Here is a 17,179-nt window from a genome sequence, read left to right as displayed (position 1 = left end):
ACCAAACACCTCCCGCCCAGCACCAACCAAAAGTGCCCCTTAACTTTTGAAACTAGGATATTTAGAAACAGAGAAAGGATTGTCAGTTAAAAATTGCAAATAATTTTGTATGTTTAGAGATAGGGACTTTAATTAACCTTTGAAACCTCAAATCACCAGAATAGTCCCCATTATTCACTTATTCCTAATAGAGACACCTCATGTTAGAGTGGTTAAGAGTATAGTTCCTGGAGCCAGACTGCCTGGATTCAAATACCAACCAGCTCCACTATTGTGGTGGTAAGTCTTTAAAGATGACCCCCCCCCAATATCATATCTCACAATATCATACCTTCACAATACTTCCTGGTATTCATGCCTTTTTCTAGTACCTCCAAATACTGAATCTGGGTTGGCCCTATGAAACAAACAGAGTAGGGCAGAAGTGATACTACATGACTTCTGGGACCAGGGTGTAAGAAATCTTAAAGCTTTTGCCTTAGTCTCTTAAAACATGCACTCTGGGGGAAGCTAGCTGCCATGTAAGGACCACCATGCTGTGAGGAAGCCCAAGCCAACCATGTAGAGAGGCTTCATGGAGAGGGAGAGAAAGAGGAGAGAGAGGACAGAGATGCCCAGACAGCCCCCACTTATTCTAGTCTTCCTGGCTGAGGTGCCAGACCCTGGAGTAAAAAAGTCATCTTGGAGAACCAGCCCAGTTATGCCTTCAGGTGACTCAAGCCCTAGCTGATAACTGATGATAGTTACATGAGATAATTCAAGCAAGAACAACCCAGCTGGGGCCAGTGATCTTACAGAACCATAAGAAATAAGAGCATATTGGGGTGCCTGGATGGCTTAGTCGGTTAAACATCCGACTCTTAATTTTGTGTCTCAGGTCATGATCTCATGATTCGTGAGCTTGAGCCCCATGTCCAGCTCTGTGCTGACAGCATGAAGTCTGCCCGGGATTCTCTCTCTCCCTCTGACTCTTCCTCTCTCTCTGCCCCTCCCCGGCTTGTGCTCACTCTCTCTCTCAAAATGAATTAAAAAAAAAAAAAAAACGTACATTGTTTTAAGCCACTGACTTTTGTGGTGGTTTTTATGTAGCAATAGATTACCAAAACAGTTACTTACTAGCTGTATGGCCTTGAGTTTATTAATCTTTCTGTGCCCCAGTTTCCTCATCTAATAAAATGTGGCTAAGAATATCCCTTACCTCATAGGATCACTTTGGGGATTTAGTTACTGAATGTACAGTATTAAGGTGACTTCATAGAGAAAGAACCAGGGAAGTAAAGATCCTGACCCAACTCCCTTCCCTATTTGCAATTCCTGTTGGGGCTTCCCATGGCTACAAGCAACTGAAGGATAATTGTTGATGATTTCATTCAGATCAACCACCCAGAAAGGAGAGTAGGGTGGAAATAGGAGGAGAATGGACTTGGAGGGGCAAATAGAAGATATTTGACACAAAGAGCTCTATCAGCATTCACCAGAGAAGTGGAACCAGTAGGAGATATATATGCATATACATGCAGGCATATACACATAGAAAGATATACATGTGTACTTAGAAATACACATGCACACATGTACAGACATACATATACATACATAAAGAGATTTGTTTCAAGAATAGGCTTATGCGATTGTGAAGGCTGGCAAGTCTGAAATTTGTGGAGAACCTGTTAGGCAGGAGGAGCTGATTCTACAGTGTTGAGACAGAGTTTCTTCTGAGATACCTCAGTTTTGCTGTTAAGGCCATTCAACTGATTGGATGAGGCCCACCCACATTATCAAGATAATCTCCTTAAAGTGAACTGATTGTAGATCACATTTATGAAATGCCTTCATGGCAATACCTAGATCAGTGTTTGAATAACCGGATGTTACAGCTTATCCAAGTTGACAATGTGAAACTAACTATCACAGAGCCACTGAAGGGTCTGGAGCAGGGGAGTGACAAGGGTCACCCTGGATGCTGTGTTGAGAACAGAGATTGGGGTGCAGGGGTGACAGTAGTGAAACTAGTTAGGAGGCCATCGATGTAGTTAGATGAGAGATGATGATGGTTTGGACCAGCATGGGAGCCAAGGAGGTGGTGAGGGATAGTCAGTTTCTGGATGTACTTTAAAATAGAGCCAAAAAAGAATTGCTGGTGGACAAAATGTGGGGAGGAAGAAAAAGAGGAACCAGGGATGGCTTCACAGTTACTGACCCATGCAAAGTGGAAGGATGGAGGTGCGATTCATCAACCATGACAGGGAGGCCAGGGCAAAGCAGATTTGGTGGGGGAGGTCAGATGTTCTGTTTTGACACGTTAAGCTGAGGTGTACATCAGATCCCACGGTGAAATGCCATTCCAAATACTACTCATCCAGCAGAGAGAACAGGTGGCAGGTAACAGTTTACTCCCTATTCTTCAATAAGTGCTTTAGGAAGTAACAAAAAATAGAAACATGATCAAATGGCGGCAGGTGAGGTTCAAGAGACTGGGTGCAGACATGACTATGTTTAGGTGTGGTGGCAGCTGAAGATAAAGGTGCTTACGCAAGTGTTTGAAATAAAAAATAGTATGTAGTAAACCAACAATCAGTGTTTTACTTCACTGTTAATGTCAGTAAAGACATTTCTTTTATTGCAAATACATCTGCTCTGGTGTATTATAGCAATAAATCCTGTTTCTTGCAAGCCTAAAGCTATCATTCAGAGCCAAATGCCACTATTTTACGTTGAAAATAAAGTATGGGAATCTTTGGGTTTGAATTGTACAAAGGGTTTGGTTGCTTGAGAGTTTGGCATACTCCCAACACTGGATGTTTTTCTTTACTTTTCAGAAAAATAAATCAATAACTTGTTATTGGGCATATTTTCTTTTTTTAAAAAAAAATTTTTTTAACATTTATTTATTTTGAGACAGAGAGAGACAGAGCATGAACGGGGGAGGGGCAGAGAGAGAGACACAGAACTGGAAGCAGGCTCCAGGCTCTGAGCCATCAGCCCAGAGCCTGACGCGGGGCTCGAACTCACGGTCCGTGAGATCGTGACCTGAGCTGAAGTCGGACGCTCAACCGACTGAGCCACCCAGGCGATATTGGGCATATTTTCAAGCCACACCTAAATGCTGGGGCAGAACATGAAAAATACTTTCTGGAGTTAAATGTTATCAGACACAGAATCAGGAATCCATTCACTGCTATTGCCCAGATTGAAACAGTCAGCTTTCTAGGTCTTGAGTGTGATATGTCCATCAGCCTAACATTTTACAGAGTGCTGCAGTTGATAATGAGAAATCACCTCATTTTTCTGGGTCCTCATTTGATTCGACTACCCAGAACTATGTGACAAAGCCAGCAAACACTTGCTGCCTTTCTTGACATCCTATTATTCTTAGTTAGACTTTTCTAACTTGTAGTACTAAAAATAAAAAATAAAACTGACTGCTGTTGGGACTACTATTCCAATGTATTGGCATACTTTGGAATCATCCTCTTGTTTATGTGAAAAAAAAATTTTTTTTTAACGTTTATTTATTTTTGAGACAGAGAGAGACAGAGCATGAACGGGGGAGGGTCACAGAGAGAGGGAGACACAGAATCTGAAACAGGCTCCAGGCTCCGAGCTGTCAGCACAGAGCCCGATGCAGGGCTCGAACCCACGGACCGTGAGATCATGACCTGAGCCGAAGTCGGACGCCCAACCGACTGAGCCACCTAGGCGCCCCTATGTGAAAATAGTTTTAATTGTAAGATAGTAAATTTAATTTTGGACTTTTTTAAAAATATTTTTTTAATAGTCCACAAACCGTGAGACCATGACGTGAGCAGAATTTGGAAGCCTAACCAGCTGAGCCACCCAGGCACCCCTAAGTTTAGACTTTTAAAAACAGGCCTAAAATTGACAAAATTATGTATATTCCCAATATCCATTAAATGGTCTATGAGCAGTGTGCCTGGCTGGCTCAGTAGGAGGCGCACACAACTCTTGGTTTTGGGGTCATAAGTTTGAGCCCCATGTTGGGTGTAGAGATTACTTAAATAAACAAAACTTAAAAAAAAAAAAAAAAGACTGGCGCCTGGGTGGCTCAGTTGGTTGAGCATCCGACTTTGGCTCAGGTCATCTTACCACTTGTGAGTTCGAGCCCTGCGTTGGGCTCTGTGCTGACAGCTCAGAGCTTGGAGCCTGCTTTGGATTTTGTGTCTCCCTCTCCCTCTGCCCCTCTCCTGCTCATACTGTCTCTTTCTGTCAAAAATAAATAAACGTTAAAAAAAATTTTAAAAAAGAAAGAAATGGAAGAAATGAATGAATGAATGAACGCAGTTACCTTTGTCCTTTCCTTAAAGCCTAGCACATGACTTGACACATAGTAGGTACTTGATAAATATTTGATTAATTTATTGAAAAAAATGGGTTTGGGGCGCCTGGGTGACTCAGTCGGTTAAGCATCCAACTTCAGGTCAGGTCATGATCTTGCGGTTTGTGAGTTTGAGCCCCACATCAGGCTCTGTGCTGACAGCTCAGAGCCTGGAGCCTGCTTCAGATTCTGTTTCTCCCTGTCTCTCTGCCTCTCCCCCACTTGTGCTCTGTCTCTCTGTCTCTCTCTCTCAAAAAAAAAAAGTGAATAAATAAAAAAAAATGGGATTGCTTTTCTGGGAAAAACAAAAGAATTATCATTGTTCCTTTGTGGTCCTTGCCCCCGCCCCCTCAAGTAACTTACATTCATTTGTGAAGAGTTTGCAGCCTTTGCACTTGTGAGTTTTACCAGTGATAGGTTTTCATCAACCATTGTGCTTCATTTTTCTCACTTGTGTGGCATACTTTGCTGAGCCGGGGCCAAGAACCAACCACACGTCATAGCCCTCCATGACAATTAAGCTTTAGCTCCTTTGGGAAACTATCAAGTTACCCACTGTTATCTTCTACTTTTATGTATATGTGGAGTGGCTGTTATTTCTAATTAAGGATACAGTTGATATTAATAAGATAAAATGGATATGGCATATAAAAAATTATGCGATTTTTATGATAGATCACAGAGTGATTTCAAACTTTTCCCAAATAGCAGGTTTCAAGTTTGCACAATGATGCGGATGACACTTAGCTAGTAGCTTTGTTGTGATAGATAATGCTTGTAATTTTAGCCAGCATTTACTGAGCATTAAGAGGCAAACACGGTTCTAAGTACAATAAATTGTTAGATATATGTTTCTGCCACCTGCAGGGCACTCTGTATTTATGCTTGTTTTAGTTTTGGGTTTTTTCTTTTTAGGCATACTTTACATATAATGCACAAATCTTAAATATGCAATTCAATGTCTTTTTTTTTTTTTTTAATTTTTTTTTTCAACGTTTATTTATTTTTGGGACAGAAAGAGACAGAGCATGAACAGGGGAGGGGCAGAGAGAGAGGGAGACACAGAATCGGAAACAGGCTCCAGGCTCCGAGCCATCAGCCCAGAGCCTGACACGGGGCTCGAACTCACGGACCGCGAGATCGTGACCTGGCTGAAGTCGGACGCTTAACCGACTGCGCCACCCAGGCGCCCCTGCAATTCAATGTCTTTGACAAATTCAAACACCTGTCTAAATGACACCTTCATCAAAATAAATGTTTTCAGCACCCAGAACCTTCCTTCCCTCTTACTCCTTTGCAGCCAATTCCCCATCCTTCCAAGAGGCAAGTAGCATAGATTAGCAATTTTTCCAATTCTAGGACTTCATAAAAACAATAATATGGAATGTGCTTTTTTCCTTCACAGTTTACTCACTGTGATGTTTTTGAATTTATCCACATTATTGTATTAGTAGTTTGTTCCTTTTATTGCTAATTATTATTCTACTATGTGAATATACCAATTTATTTATCCATTCTCCTATTGTGGACATTTGTGCTTTTTTTCAAATTTGGGCTATTATGAATAAAGCTGCTACAAACCTTCTCGTATAAGGCTTTTTTATGCATGTATGTTTTCTTTTCTCCTGGAAGGATACCTGAGAGTGGAATTGCTGACTCATGGGATAGGTGTATGTTTAACTTTGTAAGAAATTACCAGATCAGTTTTCAACGTGATGACCATTTTACCCTCCCACCAGTAATGGTAGGAAGTTATGTTTGCTCCGCATCCTGGCATTTGGTGTCATCAGCCTTTCTAATTTTGGCTGTTCTAGCAGGTGTGTAGTTAATGTCTTATTGTGATTCTACTTTGCATTTCCCTGTTGGCTAATGAGGTTGAATGCTTTTCACATGCACATTGGTCTATCTTTGTGAAGTGTCCATTCAAGTCTTTTGCCCATGTTTTTTATTGGAGTATTTTGTCTTTTATCATCAAGCTGTATGAGTTCTTTATTCTGAATATAAGTTCTTTGTCAGATGTATGTATTGCAAATATTTTCTTCCCATCTGTGGTTTATCTACTCATTTTGTTAATGGTATCCTTCGATGCACAGAAATTTAAAAATTGTTGAAGTCCAGTGGGTCAGTTTGTACTCTTGTAGTTAGTACTTTCTTGTTGTCCAGGATAATAAAGTATTCTTCTATATTTTCTTCCAGAAGTTTGTAGGTTTAGCATTTACATGTATGTCTGTGATCTGTCTCAAATGAATTTGTGTGTAGTGTGAGGTGGGAGTCAACATTTGTATTTTTCTGTGTGGATTTCCAGTTTTTCCAACATCCTTTGTTGAAAAGACTGACCTTTTACCCATTGAAGTGCTTTGCCACCTTTGCCAAAAATTGATTGACCATATAAGTGGGGCTCTATTTCTGGACCCTCTATTCTAGACTATTGATCTGTTTGCCTTCTTGACTGTTTTGCCATTGCCATTCGCTCATTGCCATTGCCAAACTTTATTAGTAGTTAGGTTTCAGGGAGTCAAAAGTTATGCGTGGATTTTCAACTGCACAGGGAGTCGGGGGCCCTAACCTTGTTGTTCAAGAGTCAACTGTATATCATGAGTTAACATGCTGATTGCATAATATTCATATTTGTAGTTATTTCTAAAGCTTTCCTATATGTTTTAATTGTTGCTCTTTCATACTGCCCTCCGAAAAACAGTGAGAGGCCTTCCATCCTTAGCAGGGTGTTGTTTCTTTTTATAATTTGCAGAATTGTTGCTATGGAGAAATTAAAGTGAGAAGCCCATGTTCCTAGCCAATGGATTCTTTAGGAGATGCTGTTGTCAGCTCACTGTTATTTTGTAGAGTAACCTCGTTAAACAAGCTTGTTAGGGGTGCCTGGCCTCTCCTCCTTGGCATGAAATGGGTGTATAAAACCAGATTGTGCAGGGTGACTTAGATACTTATCTTTACTTCACGTTAAGTTTTGATGCTTTTCTTTGTCTTTTAAAAGTGTTTTAGGATTGACAGTTTACAAAACAGGCAAAAGATTTCAACAGACATTTCAGCAAAGAAGATACATGAGTGGCCAATAAGCACACGAAGAGATGTTCAGACATTAAGGAAACGCAGCTCAAAAGCACAATGAGATAGCACTTCACCTCCACTAGGATGACTATCATAAATACAAATAAACAAACAGATAATAATGGTTAAGGGTTGTTAAGGATGTAGAGAAATTGCACCTCTTGTACATTAATGGTAGGAATGTAAACTAGCGTAGCCACTTTGGAAAACATAGTCTTTTTTTTTTTTTTCAACGTTTTTTTAATTTATTTTTGGGACAGAGAGAGACAGAGCATGAACGGGGGAGGCGCAGAGAGAGAGGGAGACACAGAATCGGAAACAGGCTCCAGGCTCCGAGCCATTTGCCCAGAGCCTGACGCGGGGCTCGAACTCACAGACCGCGAGATCGTGACCTGGCTGAAGTCGGACGCTTAACCGACTGCGCCACCCAGGTGCCCCAAAAACATAGTCTTTTAAAGTTAAACATTTACCATATGACCCAGCAGTTGCACTCTTAGTGCAAGAAAAATGAACATACACATCCCCATAAAAGTTTGCACAAAGGTGTTCATAAAAGCATCACTAATAATAGCCAAAAAGTGGATATGTATATATCCACCAATTGATGAATGGATAAATAATAGTGATATATCCATACAATGAAATATTAATGATCCATTTAAAAAAACACAAGATAATGCCTCCCTTCAACATCCTCCATCACTTCAGGCAGCTGAGGGCTTTGAGGAAAGGGTGCGTGGTGAAACTTGGGTTCTCTTATTTTATGAGCAATCTCAAGATTTGCAGTTGAAGAAACAAGGACAGACAGGGATACCATGGAGGAAGTGCCAGGCATGTTTGAACATAATTACCTCTCCCTCCCCATAATGTTTCGAGCCATCTGTGCCACTTATGTGCATTCTGGACTAGTGAGTTCATTCTGAGCCTCTCCAATTTACTCTTTCCTATCCACTAGTGTCTTTTTTGTGTGATTTTTTTCCCTAAATGTGTTGTTGTCACAGAACATTTAATTTAAATGTCACACCATCTGAGCAAAATGACTCACTGTCTTTTCTCTTGCTGACTAAACTCTCCTCTGGGAATCCTGAGGTTTTTCTCAAATAGAACGTTTATCCACTTTTCTTTTGGTTTTAATTTCATTTACATTTTTCTTTTTTTTGAAAAGCTTTCTTGGGGTGGTCTGAGTGGAGGAGAATTTGTAAACAAAGTTAGCTAGGTTGTTGGTAGGTTTGGGACAGAGAGTGGTGGAAAGAATGGAGGTGCCTCCTTTGTTTATGCTACTAACCACCATCCCCAGGACATGCCCTTTGGGTTGTGGCTTCTGGCATCTCTGAGCCCTTCACACACTCTCTTTCTTACCCTTTCCTTGTGGCTACGCATTTGTGAGACATCTGGCTAGTATAAGAGTCTTCTGTGGCCTCAGACTGTTTTCTCTTGTAAAAGTTTTTCCATGTTCTCTTTGCTGACAGAACTACACCTTTTAAAACCTTCCCTCCTCAAACCATCATTCTAACTGCGCTTTGATACTGAAATACATGCCTCTAATATCTTAAACTTGACATATTCAAAACCAAACTTACGCCCTCAGTCCTTCCTCACTGCTTTCCTCTAAAACAAAACAACATGAAACCTCTCTTTCCACTGCCATTCTAATGTGAATGGTGCCTGGGGGCTTGAAATCTTGAGGTCGGTGTTGTTGAGGCACCTGTCTGTTCCCCTCCCCTTTTTAATGTTTATTTATTTTTGAGAGAGAGAGAGAGCACAGGAGTGCAAGCACAAGCTGGGGAGGGGCAGAGAGAGAGGGGAACAGAGGAACCCAAGCAGGCTCTGTGCTGACAGCAGTGAATCCAGTGTGGGGCTCGAACTTGTGAGCTGCGAGATCATGACCTGAGCCAATATCAGACACTTAACTGAGTGAGCCACCCAGGCGCCCCAACTGAGGCTTCTCTTACGTGCCCCCACTCATCTCATCTCCACCACTTTAAGTGAACCCAGCTTCTCCTTGCAAATGTTCATGGTGAAATTAAAACAGCAATGAGATCTCATTGTTTTGCCCGCCTGATTGATAACTATTGGCAGCAGCAGTGTAGTTGAGGGTGTGAAAAATGGGGATGGGAATAAATTCAGTTTTTCTTGGCAATATGCTGTTATAATCTATAATTCCTATTTTCCTTGACTTAGCAAATAACATTTCTAGGAATTTATTCAACAGAAATATTCTCTTAAACATAGGATGGTTTATATAATTGTGCTCATAACAGCATTATTTATATTAATAAAAAATGAGAAACATACTAAATATAGAAAAAGATGTGATTGTTCCTATAAATTATGGTACAGGTGTACATTAGAATAGCATAAAGTCATTAAAAATGGTAATATAGCTGTCTTGCAGTTATTTTGAATCCTCTAGCATCAGGCATAATTGTTGGTATTATAGGTGCTTAACAGAATCTGGCTTTTATTTTTTAAATATGCTCTTACCTATAATTTTACAATGTTTTAAAAAAATTTTTTTAATGTATATTTTTGAGAGAGACAGAGCACAAGTGGGGGAGGGGCAGAGAGAGATGGGAGTTACAGAATCCGAAGCAGGTTCCAGGCTCTGAATTGTCAGCACAGAGCCTGACACAGGGCTCGAACTCCCCAACCACGAGATCATGACCTGAGCCGAAGTCGGACGCTTAACCGACTGAGCCACCCAGGAGCCCCTAATTTTACAATGCTATACCTTATATACTCTTGTAAATAACCTAGGAACATAGTGTTATATTATTCTTATTATTTTTTAATAAAAATCATCATAGTGACTTCTGGTTAAGCGTGGTGGGTTAAACACATGTGTTTATTTCTGTCCTTTCTCAAAATCCCACCAAAATTACAGTAAGGAAATTTAAAAGTTTAAACCCACAAAGACAAAAGGGACCTGGAATGGAATTAACAGAAGAGAGATACCAATAAAATTTTGGAAGATAAAAAAGCAGATGGTCAGTGGTAACTGGATTGGCAGAGAGAAGAGGGGAAAGTCAATGTATCTGCCAGAGGGGAGGGGCAGTACCCAAGAGAAGCAAGCTGATCTGTGCCCCGCATTTCTTGGAAGGCCCCAGAGCAGGGGTGGTTGGAGTTATGTTTGAAAACCTTTTAAGAGCAAGGTTCCCTCCTTTGCTCCAAGCAGTAAGAGGGCAGTCTCCTTTCCCATCACAGCAGGGCTTGTTCTCTGAGAACCAGAGGGGCTCTGGACTTTAACTGCAAAGCCAGCAGATAGGGCCAGGCCGAGGTATGGCACTGAAAACAGGTTAATGAAATTATGTCTACACACTGAATGGTGAGGCCCTCCCAACCACCTTTCTCCCTGCTCCTCCCAAAAAAACAGCAGCAAGGTTTTAAACCTCAGGCAAGACATTGAAAGATTTTAGAGAAAACAAAGAGCCCTTCAGATAGGACCTCCAGATAATTTGGGAGACCCAGTGAAAAAGCCAGCCTGTCCCCAGTCACATTATGGGGACAAGCCCTGCCATAGAGCTTCCAGTCAGCCTCACTTCAGCTCTGAATATGAATAGTCAGGGGTTGCTGGACCTTTGTGGAAAGCCTCTAACATGAAAGGGTGGAGCCCCAAACACGAAAAACAAACATACAAACAAAAATAAGGAAGCAGAGACAAAACACAGGGCAGAAGAAAATTTTAAAATGATTATTATCCTTAGATCAGAAGAGGTATTGTGTGTGTAAAAATAAAACAATGCCAAGAAAAAAAGAAAAAGAAAGAAAATAAGATAAAAACACAGTTGGAAAATAGTAAGTGGAAATGGAAAACATTGATAAACTTGAAGAAGATACCTCAGAAAAGAGAACAAAAGGAGGGGAGATGAACTATTGGAGAGGAAAGATAAGAAAATTAGAGGATCTATTCAGGAAGCCCCATCTGACTAATGAGAGTTCTAGGGGAAAAGAATGGAGAATATGAAGGGGAGGGAATAAAGAGATACTACTCAGCACAGTGAATGGAAAAAGACAAACACCAAGGCACATTTTTGTTCAACTTAGATGAGAAAATCCTACAAGCTTCTAGAGGAGGGGAAAATCACATAGAAAGGGAAAAGAACAACATCAGCCTATTAGAAACTAGAAGGCAGTGGAATGATGTCCTAAAAATTCTGATGAAACGGGTGCCTGGGTAGGTTAGTCAGTTAAGTGTCTGACTCTTGGTTTCAGCTCAGGTCATAATCTCACAGTTCGTGGGTTTGAGCCCCACATCTGGCTCTGCTGATGGCATGGAACCTGCTTGAGATTCTGTCTCCCTCTCTCTCTGCCTCTCCCCTGCGCGTGCGCTCTCTCTCTCTCTGAAAAAAAAAAAAAAAAACAACAACATTTAAAAAAAAATTTTTTTTTAATCTGATGAAACTTATTTTAAAGCTACAATTCCAAACCCTACCAAACTGGTGGATAGATGTAAGCACAGAATAAAGGTGTTTTTAGAAACGCAAGATCTTTAACTTTTTCTCAGTGTTGACCCTTTGTAAGAAAACTATAAGAGGATGAGCTCCAACAAAATGAGGGAATAAAGTAACCAAGAAAAAAGATTTAGCAGCCCTGTGGGGATTTCCTGAGTTGGAGGAAGCCAAGTCCTGGCCTCCTAGCCTTGTGAGAGGCCAGTGAAGACTGGACAGAGAGAGGGCAGGAGGGTGGAGGGCTCTAGGATGGATGTTTCCAGGAAGAAAATGGAAGTGACAAGATACCAGTGCCTGGCCATTGTCAAGAGGGGTTTTAGAGAGAGCTACAGAGAAAACTAAGGAAATTCAAAGAACAAAGCAACTATTAGCCTTAGGAAAAACAAAGAATTGTACAATTAGTCCAGTAGTGAATAATTTTATGTAGTCATAGTAATGGAAATCCTGACTTGATTTAATCAGATTTTGACGGGCGCATCAGGGCAATAATAGGCAGCAAAGACATAAAGTTTAAAAAGGATAAATCAAGAAATAGCAGCACAAGCTTTTATTAAGCAAGGAGATAGATGCCGAACAAAACAGTTGAGTTAAATTGGTTGCCTCTGAGGAGTGGGAATCAGGGATTGGCGAGCACTCATTTTTTTTTTTAGAATCTTATAGTGCTATTTTAGATTATAAACTATAGACATGATTTTTTTTTATTATAAGAATTGGGTTTAAAAACAATTTTAGTTCTCTTTTGTAGCAGCCTAATGCTACTATGTAAACTCTGTTTCTTGCTCATTCAGGACAACCCTGGCTGCTCACATTTGCATCTATTCTGTTTTAAATGTGTTTATTACCTTACTATGATTCTTCTCATCCCAGAAGGGAAGGGCTTTCTGTTTCATTCCTATTAAAATAGTTTAATTTTGTGTTCCTGATCCATTACAGATTTCTCAGAAACAAATGACAGATTATAAAAGTATTTTCCTAAAAATATCATTTTAGAGGTTTCCTTTGGGCATTGCATAGAAATCAGTTCCAGCCTATAAAAGCTTTCCAAAAAAGTCATAGTCGTGTCATTAGGAAGAAAACAAGGGTGCTGTATGACAAAAAGGCCCCTAGCTAACAGAGGTACCCCCTGGCTTTTATGTCTGTTATCCTTAAGCCAGTGTGTCCCAGGTGCTTAGGGAAGGGCTGCTTTTTCTTCAAGATTCTCCACCAATCATGTTTATTTTCTTCTGGGTCAACTCATGTTGACAACTCCTAGAACACTGAAAGAATATCCTAACGTGACTCCAGTTCTTTGTTTCATTTTTTGAAAGTGTGAAGAAATTGGCAAGATTTAATTTCTGTGACTTATCTGCAATGTTCTGTCACAAAACACACTAAGAAAAAAAAGGAATAGATATCCTTACTTATAAAAAATTATAGGGGGCCTGGGTGGCTCAGTTGGTTAAGCGTTTGACTTTGGCTCAGGTCATGATCTTGTGGTTAAGGAGCTCAAGCCCCACATAAGGGCTCTGTGCTGACAACTTAGATCGGCTTCAGAACCTCTGTCTCCCTCTCTCTGCCCCTTCACTGTCATGTGCTCTCTCTCTCTCTCTGTCTCTCTCAAAATTAAACATTTAAAAAATGAATTAAATAAAATAAAAGATTATAATCCTGTATACACTAACTGGGATTATAACAAAGCAGACCACTTGGGATGGGCGTTTTTACAAACTTTTGGTGCCGTGTCTCACGTGTCTTAGTGGAGCCCCAGCTTGCCCCAGAGAGGCACTTACTGCCAGGTTTTAGGTCACATGGACTTTTGGAGTTTATGTTTTATCCTAGCTGGATATACGTTGCTGTGCCAGCAGCTGATATTTAATGACTGTTTGATGATTTGCAGAAGAAATGATCAAATGACATAGGAAATCTCCAAACTAATCACAGATCTAACATATGTGAAATGAAGGTAGAAGACTTTTTTCCCCCATCTCCATCCTTACTTTCTTTGCACTTTTTTGATGCCTGGCCCAGGAATGCATGTAGGTTCAGTTAGTCAGACACGTAAATCAGAGTGGAACAATTCTACCCTGCGAAAGCTTCACGTTCACTGCAAGACAGGGAAGACGCCACAGACCCTGGGAGACCCTCTGGGCCCTGTATATGCTAAAGGGGCCACCAAAAGCAAGGAGAGAACAGTAGAATAGTGGGTTCTGAGAGATGAAAAAGGAAAGATAACGCCCCCGCCCCACCGAGTCTAGACACTGGTTGAGGGAGGGAGGTGGGATCCTAAAGAAGGTAGTATGGCCAAGACTTTGAAATTGGGGCGGTGGTTGATAGTCTGAGATGGGGAGAAAGGATTCCAGGTGGGAATATACACGTGATCTCATAGAAGTGGGAAAGGAAAAGGACTGGGTGTATTTGAGGATGGGGGGATTCTCACCCAAGATACGAAGAGCTGGGGGGAAGAGGAGACCAGCATGTCCGACTCAGGTGGGCCTTGCACACCATTATTTTCAGGACTTTGGACTTTATTCCATCCTTTTATTCATTCAGCAGCTACTCATTTAGTTAATCTACAGTTTTGGGGGTGTAGTGGGGCAGCTACCAACTTCAGTGGAGAGGCCTACATGCCTTAAGGCCAGGGTGGCCTTATGTCCTCATTTGTCCTGGGCAGTTCCAATATATATCTGTCATTTAGGACATCTCACACGATTTACCATTTGCCCTGGATTTTTCATTGTTTTAAAAGAAATATTACTACTAATAGTTGTTTTAAAATCATCCAGGATGGGTGTGGTAGAGCTCTTTGAATTTGCATCTTCTGCTGTGGTCTTGTCTAAAAGTGTATCATGCACATGGGGCGCCTGGGTGGCTCAGTCATTTAAGCATCCGACTCTTGGTTGGCGCAGATCACGAGCTCACAGTTCATGGGATCGAGCCCTGCATGGGGCTCTGTGCTGACAGCGCGGAGCTTGCCTGGGATTCTCTCTCTCCCTCTCTGTCCGTCCGTGCTGACGGCACAGAGCTTGCTTGGGATTCTCTCTCCCTCTCTCTCTGTCCCTCCCCCACTTGTGCTTGCTCGCTCTCTCTCTGTCTCTCTCAAAATAAATAGTCATTAAAAAAAAATGTGTCATGCACATAGTGCCCAGTGTTCTGTTGTCAACACCTGGTTAAACGTGAAAGACAACTGTGTCTTTGCCCAACACAACTAACACCTTCCAAGGACAGCATTTAAGATGCACACTAATCACATGAGGTAGCTCTGGCATTAGCCACAAGGTTCAGCTACTCCTTCCTGTCTTTGTGGGAGAGGGGACAAGTATTTGATGCTGCTGTTCCCGTCAGCCATGTGATACCAGGGCTGTGGTTTGTGCCCTGGCCAGGGAGACACCGGAAGTTACCAGGCTACCAGTTGGCTGATTCAGTAGACAACAAGGGAAGTATAGGCTTGTTGTACAGAAATACATGCTGGGAAATGGAAGCTGAGCTGTCTTGCTGTGGAGTAGTCTGAGTGCTCTTGGCTACAGTGGTTTTGTTACTTACTGCTTGGTGTAAATTTATAGCTCTTTGTTTTATAAATATTCATTGTATGGTAGTGCTTTTTAAAATTTTATTGTTTGGTGATGCTTTTTTATTTTGTAGTAAACCCTTTCAGGAACGAACAGCTCAAGAGCACACGTTTAATGAAAATGAAATAGTGAATTTCTAGTTTTCAAGAAAGTTGACGATGAATGCATAACGTGCTCAAAAGATTTGTCATCACTTACATCCATGGTAGGGTCCCCGTGACATCAGCCACAGGAAAACTAGAAGATGTACATCTGTGCAAGGGAACACAGTATTGCCCCCTTATCTGCAGTTTTGCTTTCCACGGCTTCAGCTACCCACAGTCAGTGGCCCAGAAACAGTTGGTAGCAACCTAACGCTGTGTCATAGTGCTCGCATCACTCACTGGATTTCATCTCTCATGTAGGCGTTTTATCATTGCATATCATCATAGGAAGAAAATGGGTGAATGCAATACAATAAGATATTTTGAGAGAGAAAGAGCACATTCACATAACTCGTATTGCAGTATATTGTTATAATGGTTCTATTTTCTTATTAGTGTTTGTTGTTAATCTCTTAGTGTGCCTAATTTGTACATTAAACTTTATCATAGGGTTTTCTGTAGAAGAAAAAACATCATATATATAAGCTTCTGTACTATCTGAGGTTTCAGGCATCCACTGGGGGTCTTGGAACATATTCCCCATGGACAAGGGGGGTTACTATACTCTACATTTAAACTTTATCTCCTCCCCCAACCAAAACCTAAACCACAACTCTTTGCTTAATTGCTTGTCTCCCCATCCTGGCTGCAACTACCTCAGGGTTCCCATTGCTCTGGATTCTGCTTTGTTGTTCCTTCAAGTGTTTCCCATCTGTGTTCTCTTGGCAGGCTTGAGTTCAGTAACCTTCACAGTGCTAAATGGGCCCACCGCAGCCCTGATCTCCCCTCTGACATTTTCTTCCTCACCCTTGGGCAGCATTTGCAAAAGAGGCATAATCTGAAGCCCAGCCTCTTGTTCATTTCAGAGCCATGTCCTCAGCTAAAAGATCCTATTTCTTTTCTCAGCTCAAGAAGTACTCATGGCTGCTGATCACCTTCTTACCCCAACTGACCAGCTGCAGATAAAGGAGTCAAAGGATCATGGTAGTGGTGGTGGAGGTACTGGTTACACTTTTAAAGGGGCCATTGAAATTGCAGATGTACCTCAGTGATGCTGTATTTACCACTTGTGCTATTACTCCAAATTGCCTATTGCCACCCTGCTATTCACACAGCCTGAGATCGTCCACTCCTTTGGTGGCTGTATTACAGTGTTAATTCATACAGAGCTTATATGCAGCAAAAACAACAAGGATATCTCCATAGTCACCTGTCACAGCACTGCTGGGTAAGGACAACAGGTGACTGTCACTATCCATTCATTAATCAGGGTTATTAACACAAAGTACAAAGCTATAACAACAACCCCCCAAATCTCAGTGGCCTAAGCCAACAAATGTTTAATTTCTTACTCACTTCACAGTCCAGTGCAGCTGGATGGCCGTCCTGGGCAGTTCTCCTTTGAGCATTAACTCCTCTGTGGCTCTGCTGTCTCTTAGAACCTTCCTGTTTCCTCTGTTGAATTCCCTCCTTAGAGCAAAAAGAGAACTCTAGGATTGCACCAGACATTCAATGGCTGGGCCTAGAGGTGGGGACATCACTTCTACCTACATGCCATTGACCAAGACCCAGTCAGAGGCTCCAACCTAACTGCAGTAGAGGCTGGGAAATGCTGACTTCCTCTGTGCCCACATGGAGGAA

General features: G+C 41.4%; 1 protein-coding gene across 2 annotated transcripts in view; it reads left to right on the top strand.

Annotated features, from left to right (window-relative positions):
- The window catches only part of PCOLCE2 (procollagen C-endopeptidase enhancer 2), a 69,428-nt gene that overhangs the window by 13,810 nt on the left and 38,439 nt on the right, over window positions 1–17,179 (top strand). The window contains exon 2 of one of the 2 annotated variants that reach the window (XM_047099344.1): window positions 16,445–16,537. The exons of the other annotated variant lie outside the window; for it this stretch is intronic. Within the exon in view, the coding sequence (XP_046955300.1) occupies window positions 16,520–16,537 (18 nt within the window). The 5' untranslated portion in view covers window positions 16,445–16,519. The remainder of the gene's footprint in view (window positions 1–16,444; window positions 16,538–17,179) is intronic. 2 annotated transcript variants of the gene reach the window in all.

Source organism: Lynx rufus, unplaced genomic scaffold, assembly GCF_022079265.1.
Source record: "Lynx rufus isolate CCGP_SWC_20201006 ecotype Redwood Valley unplaced genomic scaffold, mLynRuf1.p SCAF_5, whole genome shotgun sequence".
NCBI classification, from domain to species: Eukaryota; Metazoa; Chordata; class Mammalia; order Carnivora; family Felidae; genus Lynx; species Lynx rufus.
This window is presented reverse-complemented; position numbering and strand designations above follow the sequence as displayed.